Source organism: Scleropages formosus, chromosome 6, assembly GCF_900964775.1.
Source record: "Scleropages formosus chromosome 6, fSclFor1.1, whole genome shotgun sequence".
NCBI lineage: Eukaryota > Metazoa > Chordata > Actinopteri > Osteoglossiformes > Osteoglossidae > Scleropages > Scleropages formosus.
This window is the reverse complement of record NC_041811.1, coordinates 20,361,570-20,371,023: the sequence shown is the minus strand read 5'-3', so window position 1 is coordinate 20,371,023 and position 9,454 is coordinate 20,361,570. Positions and strand designations below refer to the sequence as shown.

The 9,454-nt window shown below is 38.8% G+C and overlaps 1 protein-coding gene across 1 annotated transcript; it reads left to right on the top strand.

Annotated features, from left to right (window-relative positions):
• The first annotated feature begins 4,400 nt into the window (after positions 1 to 4,400).
• On the top strand, positions 4,401 to 5,313 carry LOC108925049 (C-X-C motif chemokine 11-like). The gene is made up of 4 exons (XM_018736755.2): positions 4,401 to 4,492; positions 4,674 to 4,800; positions 4,888 to 4,980; positions 5,239 to 5,313. Exons 1-4 carry the CDS (start codon positions 4,438 to 4,440, stop codon positions 5,261 to 5,263), a joined length of 300 nt encoding a protein of 99 aa, XP_018592271.1. The 5' UTR covers positions 4,401 to 4,437; the 3' UTR covers positions 5,264 to 5,313.
• The last annotated feature ends 4,141 nt before the right edge of the window (positions 5,314 to 9,454 follow it).

Here is a 9,454-nt window from a genome sequence, read left to right as displayed (position 1 = left end):
TTTATGTGAATTTAACAAAAAACAATACAAGTGTACAAATTATTCTCAGCACCGTGAGACAGCGTATGACAGCACTTGATGTCTCAGACCCAAAAGGGTTTTGTCTGTCAGTGATGTTAGACTGGTTATTTTTTTACTAAATCTAATGTATGAACCTCTACATTACCTTGGAAACAATTGCTACTAGTGTAAATAAAGTCTTATTCTAGTGCTCAAATGAAAATGTTTTAGCATCAAACATTTGTTAGTAATGATGCAGCGCCTCTCATAACACCGCATCTGTATGCTTTACCATGTTATTACTAGGTAGTAATGACATGAGTGAATTTTTTCATCATAAATATACACCAGCTAAATTATCAAAATGTGTCAAAGAAAATGCAAAAAGCGGTGGGAAAGGCTGCAAGGCAGAAACACATAATAAAATATATATTTAATGTTAAAAGGAGAGCATGGGATAGAATAATATTTTATTAATACCTACAGGGAAATTCACACCCAGGCAGAAATTAAAAGACAAAGAAGCTGGTGAAACAATGGAAGTGCCTACAACTTTGGAACCGAGTGTTGCAGTGCCGTACTGGAGAATCCGGGGGAGGAGAAGAGCGGTAGCTGGTGGTGTCAGATGCTATGGCTCCAGATTCACAGAGATCAGTGTGACCATGGAGGCCATTTGGGTGAAAAAAGTACACTGAAAACAATGAGGAAGAGATATTAGTGGCATAAGAGATGTCCAGAGCTGCCAGTGCAGGTGCACTTTGGTGAGGGAAGCATGAACATGAACATCAGTACATGTTATGGGAGGGAAGGACCTGGATGATAGCTATACAAACAGCCTAGATGACTGGAACAGTTACATAGGAAGCACAGCCCCTGCGTGGCAAATAAACAAAATTCAAAAAATTAAATTTATTTCAAATTTAAACGGACACTGACACTATTCTCATAATGTCTCTATTTGAAAGCATTTTGAAAAATCTAACACACACACACACACACACACACACACACTGTTTGAAACCGCTTGCCCCAAGTGGGGTCGCGGCGAGCCGGAGCCTAGCCCAGCAACGCAGGGCGTAGGGCTGGAGGGGGAGGGGACATACCCAGGATGGGACGCAAGTCCATCGCAAGGCACCCCAAGCAGGACTCGAGCCCCAGACCAGCCAGAGCGCAGGACCCGGTCAAACTCGCTGCACCACCGCACCCCCTATTTTAAAAATTCTTTTTTGTGTTAATTACCATATTATTGTAGAAAAATTTAAAAACATTTCGCTCCCTACAGTAAGCGTGAACTCGCACTTATACATCCGAAATTTGTGCCATAATAGTAAACCGGTTAAAAAAAAAATGCTTTTTTGTGGCCGCAGCTTATGAGTTAATGAATAAAACCCAAAGACACTGAAGTCCCCCAAGGCAATGCCAAGCATAGTTTGTTTTAAACTCTTTATTGCAAACTTTATTCTTTCACAATAATTCACCATTTTAAATATGAATTTACTACGTTTATCTCAAAGGTATTTAAAACACAAAATAAGATTTTTTATTATATTATAATTAAGATTGACCTTGCTTTTATTTTCTCTCAAATAAAACATGTAATTTTAAGTATTACGTCCCGAACGGTAATGTCTTGGACATGTTGCTGGTAGTGGGGAGAACAGGAATGGTGGGGGGTAGTAACTGAAGAGAAGATTTAAAGAATCTAAGCAAGTGATCTTTGAAGGCACAAAAACTCATGTAGAAAATCTAAAAAAAATGTGTTTGTACTATCATTCCATGGTCTGAGGCTATCAAAATGGTTGAAATCAGTAATGCAAAAGCTTGATTTAAATACCACCATTGTTAGTGGCAAATGCTCGTATCTCGAAAAGAATCATGACTTTGTTCACCATTTGTTCAAATGTCACACAATCATTCTGGCGTTCATTTCGGATGTGTTTCGTGGGGGGACAATGAGCTCGTTGAATTTCTGCACAGCAAAAACAAAGTAATATCAGAGGAAAACACCGCACTCCCTCTTGCCAAAAATGTCACTCATTATTCATCGAGAACACAGACATTATTGTCATTATCTGAGCTCGTCTTGAAATGCAAGCAGAAAGAGAGGAAATCATCAAAAAACATGGAACCAGATATCAATTACGCAATGAGACAATCCAGAAATTCTTATCAAGTGAATCCACAGCCATGACATTTGAAATGTATTCAGATTCACACGTACTGTGAAACACACACACACTTTCAGAACCGCTCGTCCCATACGGGGTCGCGGGGAACCGGAGCCTACCCGGCAACACAGGGCATAAGGCTGGAGGGGGAGAGGACACACCCAGGACGGGACACCAGTCCATCGCAAGGCACCCCAAGCGGGACTCAAACCCCAGACCCACCGGAGAGCAGGACCCGGTCCAAACCACTGCACCACCGCGCCCCCATACACAGAAAACACAGTTAACAAAATGTTTGGAAGCAATGTCATAAACATGCAGCATTCGGAGGGCTGTAGCAGCCAAACCTAAAGGCTGGTTCATGCTCAACTATACTGCAGGTAGAGACAGGAAACAAACCTATTACCTTCTGGGCTCAAAGCCAGGAGCGCTAATCACTATGCTACCTGCTGCCCCAATTAAGACTGTGTTGAAATTAGGGTTGAAAAATAAATGATACCAAAATAAAAGGTAACGTTTTATAATCAGGCAGAAATAATTTAATAGGAAATGAAAGGTATGTACAGTATCTTCCTATCTATCAGAAATTTATTAAGTTTATACTATTTTAAGAATCGGGGGTGCAGTGGCGCGGTGGGTTGGACCACAGTCCTCCTCTCCGGTGGGTCTGGGGTTCGAGTCCTGCTTGGGGTGCCTTGCGACGGACTGGTATCCCGTCCTGGGTATGTCCCCCCCCCCTCCAGCCTTACGCCCTGTGTTATCGGGTAGGCTCCGGTTCCCCGTGACCCTGTATGGGACAAGCGGTTCTGAAAATGTGTGTGTGTATATTTTAAGAATTCACATTTATTTAATACATCTTGCAATTATTTACCAATTTAAGCTGGGTAGTTTTTAAACTGAAATGAATTTAGGGTTAACACCCTGCAACTGTACAACTGGAGGTTAGAGTCAACCCTAGAACCTCTGGGTCCAAAAGCCTTGTCCAGCAGCTGTAACCCTAACGCGGGAACTTCCCTGTTGTTTCATTTTTATATCTCAGTTTCATAATTACATTCATTTAGCAGACGCGTTTCTCCAAAGCGACTTACATCTCATAGGAAATAGATACAATCATGTGTGCATTACATTAATGCCTCAGTTCCCAGTGGAAGAGGCCTATTTTTACCCGCCGCAGTGCTTCCGCCTCTGGGACTTTCCTTCGGAACTGAAGCGTGTGAAGGCCCTTCTGTTTCACACCCTGCTTGTTTCGCTTTCAATTTCCTTTCAGGCCCCGAAATCCGACTGCAAACAAAGCGCCTTTTGAGGATGACCTAAGTCTAAGGACCGCTCGGCCCGCGCGCCTTTTCAGCTGATGAAGTCACCGCGTGTCCACTTCGCGAAATTTCCGATTTCGTTGCTTTCGCTGCAAACTCATGATTTATATGCAATATTGCCGAGTAAAATGTACGATATTAGACGATGACTTTGAAAAATAAAAAGTCGAATACAGCCGACCGATAATAAAGCAAAAAATATATAATTAAATAATATTTAATTCATTTTTCTTAAGTTAATATTTAAGATTTTTATTTTTTTTTTTAATTCCTGGGTTACCTGTAGTCTACACACTGTGGGAAAAAAACTGTTCTAGCATCGTAAGACCAAGTTAATGGATAAAATTTAAAAATTATTAAAAAGAAACAACAGCAAAAAAAAAAAGAAAAAAGAAAAAAATAGGAAATGCAGTCACATGAAACACACTGATTTTTACATTGTGTTTTTAATTCAGTTAATTAATTTGTAATTAATTCTTGCAAATATTGAAAGAATTATGTGTCTTTGCTTGTCCTAATATGCAAGACAATGTTTCCATGACAATGCTGAGGAATGTTTCCAGCACCTCGTTGAATCTATGCCACGAAGAATTAAGGCAGTTCTGAAGGCAAAAGGGGGTCGGAGCCGGTACTACCAAGGTGTACCTAATAAAGTGTCTGGTGAGTGTACATACACAAAAACAATGCTTTGTCTTTCTTTGTAAGACTCTTCAACAAACTATGGTAATAAACATCAAAATGTTCCCCTCTAAGCACTTTTACAGTCACAATGGGTAAAAAGAACCTGCAAGATTTATATGACAAGGAAAGTCCCTTGAGTTACAGGGGGTCAATGGAGGAGCTCATGCTCCACCCCCAAAATATAAATACAGCTTTACTTGTGTGTCCAGTTCAGAGAATCCTCAATTGAGCTGTCCTGGTTGTAGAGACAACGTAAATCCCTGACTGCACGAGATATGAGGACATCAGTTGCCCTCCTGCTTTACTGTCTGCTGCTTCTAAATGTACAAGGTAAACTACGTTACAATATTGAATGAAAAGTAATTTTCTTTACATTTATTCCGTTTCTTGCAGCTACCAGCAGAATATGTGCTGTCATTCTTGTCAAGACAAATGTTATAAATGAAGTTGTGTAACATTCTGGCTGATGAGACATGTTGTGATGCTGTTATTCTTGCTTTTTTCTCCCAAGGCATGATGATTGTTTCCAGGGGTAGGTGCCTGTGCATTGGTCCAGGAGTAAATTTCATCAGACCGAGAAGCATTAAGACAATTGAAGTCTACTTTCCTAGCACCTTCTGTGAGAAGATGGAAGTAATGTAAGGATGTTAAAGTATGACAGTTAACTGTACATACCGCATTTCTGCATGCTGCTGACAGTTACGTCTCTGTGTACTTTTCTGCAGTGTCACCCTCAAGAATAAGAAAGTGCAGAAGTGCTTGAACCCAGACTCTGAATTTGCCAAGAACTTCATCAGGAATACGCAGAGGAGTAAAAGGTGTGGTATCTGTATATTGTACAGTAATGGCTCATAAGTGAGTGCACTGTAATTGAATCACTCTACAGGAGCATTAACGCTTTTGGATAAAAATATAACCTTAACTATTATTTACTTTTGTTTATCATGCCTGAACATTATGAAGATGTCAGATGATTTTGTTAGACATTAAAACTTAAAAATAGTAAAATAAAATACTAATGAGACATATTTTCTCTTAATTTGGATAAGCACTGAATTCTGTGAATTATGTTTCAGGAGACTGAAGACAACTGAGTCATGAAGTCGTGTGAGACTTGCAGTCACGTTAACAAAAACAGCTCCTCCAACGCCCATTGATGGCAGAGCAGATACACATTAGCACTTTTCCTCACACTTTATGTAATTTAAAGGCATAAAATTTAAACTTTTACTGAGATGTACTCAATGTATTTATCTAGTCATAGCACTCATTTCTCAGAATGTAAAAAAGCAATGTCTACTTACCTCTACTTCAAATAATGGGAAAAATGTCACTGAATCTCCTATCCTGCTTTGCATGCTGAAATGTTGGAAAAATGTTGGACAAAGCGTATATAATGTAAATAATGTACATTTAGAACAATGATAAGGTTTCATTTTTAATTGTGTTTTAATTCATATGTATAACATGGAAATGGTTGAATTTCTCTTTTGTCATTTTATTCATAATCCTGGATAATTTTTTTGAAAAATATATAAATCACACGAACATCTTCAGAAAATGAACTTCCACTGCTCCAAAAAATGTACAAATTCAAACTGAATAGGTTTAGGCAATGCCATGTAATGTAATGATGGATGCGATGAAAGAAATCAAGCAAGAATGGGCAAAAATTCCATTTGCAAAACTGTAAAAATTAGGATCCTCAGTTCCCAAATGATTAAAAAGTGTCATTAAAAGGAAAGCTGAAGTAGCATGGTGGTAAACATGCCTCTGTCCCAACTTTCTTTTTGAGTGTGTTTCAGGGACAGGCACAGGCACGTACACACACATTTTCTGAACCGCTTGTCCCCCACGGGGAGCCAGAGCCTATCCAGACACTCAGGGCATAAGGCCAGAGGGGGAAGGGACACACCCAGGACGGGACGCCAGTCCACCGCAAGGCACCCCAAGCGGGACTTGAACCCCAGACCCACCAGAGAACAGGACCTGGTCCAACCCACTGTGCCACCACACCCCCTTTGTGTTTCAGGCATCAAAGTCTAAATTTGTTTATATTTACAAAATACAATCAAGTTGGTCAGCCAAAACATTAAAAGTCATTTTGTTGTACTTGACAGTTAAATAAAGTTTCAAGAGAATTTACAAATTGCAGATTTTCGTTTTTATTGCATTTTAGAAAATATCCCACTTTTTGTGGAAATGGGGCTTGCAGATAATTGTCTAATCATTACTGAAATATGGACATAGTTTTATTCCCTCCTTACAAGAACCTCGACAGGGTGGAATGGGGATATTTGAGGATGGTTCTTGGACATTATGAATTTGAATCCAAATTTTTATCCATGGTTAAAACTTCTTACAGTCAACTTGGGTCAGACTCAGTTCTTACCTTTCCCGTCATGAAGGGGATCTTGACATGAATCCTGTATCTTTCCATTGCTTTTTCTACTCCACAATGGAAAATTTGTTCAAACTCTTAATGTGGCTTAGTTTGGCTATATCCTTACTCGCAACAAAAGCTTGTATTACCACACCTCTGTGTATGCCAGCCTGTGAGACTCTTTCTAATCTCTCACAAAGATCCATGCAACCTGTGATGGAATTTTTGTCCTCTGGGATTTTATCTAGGTTTCATTTCTTGTTTTTTGTGTCAACAGTTCCTCCAGCTCCGAACGTATTTTCACATAGTACGCTCAGTGATACCACAATTTGTCTGTGGGTGGGATGGAATAAGTGCCAAGAACTTTGTCTTTTGTTAATGTGGCATATTAGGCAGAGTGACCTTACACTCTGTCATTTCAAGATATGTTTTCAAATTTTAAAAATGAAGGGAATAGATTTTTTTGCTGAATCACTATTCTAAATTGCTGTGAAGACCAGTTGAAATGTATCTTTCGCATTGTCATATTCAGGACCCAGGAACGAATATTGTAGAAAACAGTAATCTGTGGCTTCACTTGGTGTTTTATTTCATCCACTCTCTGACTATAGCACAGTGACAGTAGAGCAATGGTTACTGGTGTTAAATGGGTCAACATTTCCTCTGTTATGGAATAACGTTACTTGCTCACAGGTGGGCAGTTACCCTCTTATTCACCTTGCTCATCAAAGGGGACTTACACCCATAATGACAGCTTCCAAGCAACTGAAAAATGCGCTTTCCAGGGCATTAAAGCATTCTATTTATTCTCTGCCAGGTTCTTCTGTCATCCTGCATTTAGTGTTAAATCCACAGCGAAAACCTACAGGTTTCCTTAGAACCACATCAACACTTAATTAAATGGTTGAAGAAACTGTACCTGCGGCCACATGGGTGAGATAAAGGCAAAGGAAAAGAGGATTAGAACAACCTCCCCGGCCATTATTAATTAAAACACAGATTCCTTAGAGTGAAACAAGTCCCTTGTAGTGTTTGAGGTTCTGCTTGAGAAATAAAAATGTGGTCAAGAAGGTAAAGACTGAGGAAGGCATGGGGGCACAGAGAGTAGTGCTGTTGTCTCCCAGTGCCTGAGTGGAGCAAGAGGATGTGGGTTTGATCCCAACTGAGTCTGTGTGGAGTTTGCATGTGCTCCCTATGTCTATGTGGATTTCCGCTGGGTGCTCAGGTTTCCTCCCACAGTCCAAAGACATGCTCTTTAGGTTCACCCACAGTGTGTGAGTGACGGAGAGAGTGTGTTTCGTTGATGTATGGATGAGTGACCCATTGTAAGTAGTGTATCTAGTAGTGTAAGTCACCTTGGTAAATAAGGTGTGTGGGCTCATCAACACAAATATTTCATTATAATAATTTACTAAAAATATTTTTTTATTAATTCCTCACAAACTATTATACATTTTACATTTATATTTTAAAAATGTATTTTGTACAAAAATGTGCAATGAAAAAGGAAACAGTATTTTCATTCTGGTCTGCATTTAGGGGAAACTTCATCTTCCATCTCTCGTCTCTTTAAATTTGGTAGGAATAAGGAATGCGTGTTTAATAAATATAGTTACTTTTTGTTTCCTAATTTCCTGCAAAACTCCCTATTTCAACACCATTAAGACTGCTCTAAGGGGGACCAGACAGTGAAGTTACACTTCTGCGGGAAACAAGAAGTGCCACATCACGTATAATTTTTTGCGCATTTGCTGCACTTTATTTGCCTTAATATTGGTTTATGCTGCTTTAGTTTGGTCTCTTGTTTTGGTCTGATTCTTGTTTTATTGCATCTTACACTTCTGAGGCTGACTCTGGATCACTGTGACTCTGATCTGATGAAACCAGTTAATAAAAATTGATTCTTGGATCCTAGTGTGCAGACCATTGACAGAGAGGGGCATCTGTCCTCCCAACTGTGCATTGGAAACGTTAGGTCCTCACAGCCACCGTTTAGATAAATTACATTAATATTTAAAAGCATCCTTCTAATAAAATTAATTCCACAGCTTCCTTGCTTTTTTGAGCTGTTTTGTAAGACAGACTTTTTTAGAATGATCTTTTCTGTTCTTAAGAAGTACGTGCTATCATATCTTCACATTTTTTTTTTTCAAAAATTAGGCCTATGTAACAGTATGGTATTTTTACAAAATCATTGAAAAGTAAATTTGTTTATATTTTAAATAACTGAGCACATACAAACTTATTTGGTAAATTTCAACACTTAAATATTACTTTAAAAACTTGGCACTGCACGTGAATAACAAAAAACACATATATTCGGGTAAGATCATGTTGCATCAACCTTTCTTTTAATAAGTTGTTGTCAATATAAGATATAACAAGTAGTACTGGTTGCAAAGTACTGTATTTACAAGTATAGTACTTTGCAACAAGAGGATGTCAAAACAATGGACTTTATCAGTGAGTTAATTAAAAAAAACAATTTTTCAAATAAAAACAATTTTATGCTATATGCAAGATTTATTTTTCAATTTTCACTAAGTACATCTGTGATTTTCAATATTGAAAATTTGTCATCTTTTGCAACAACAAACAACTGTTTTATTTTTTCAGGTGGGATCTTCCAACAAAAACAAATATAGAGACAATACACTTTCTAAGCACTTGCACAGCAGTTTTACTTTTACCAAAGACATTTCTCAGAAAAGCAGGGATTTCATAGCGAAAGAAGAACTCAAAACTCAACAATGCAGGGAAAGTCCCTCCGGTTGCAGGGGGTCAATGGTGGAGCGCAAGTTCCTCCCCTAAATAGTATAAATACAGCTTTATTGCAGTATCCACTTCAGAACATTTTACTTGAGTCGTCCTGGTCATAGACACAGAGAGGATCTCCAACTGCACGAGAC

What these genes read in the sequence shown, in the direction of transcription:
- LOC108925049 (XM_018736755.2), top strand. Translation starts at nt 4,438, where the DNA reads ATGAGGACATCAGTTGCCCTCCTGCTTTACTGTCTGCTGCTTCTAAAT. An exon ending in GCTGCTTCTAAATGTACAAG is followed by an intron (nt 4,493 to 4,673) that starts GTAAACTACGTT and finishes TTTTCTCCCAAG; the next exon opens with GCATGATGATTGTTTCCAGG. An exon ending in AATACGCAGAGGAGTAAAAG is followed by an intron (nt 4,981 to 5,238) that starts GTGTGGTATCTG and finishes ATTATGTTTCAG; the next exon opens with GAGACTGAAGACAACTGAGT.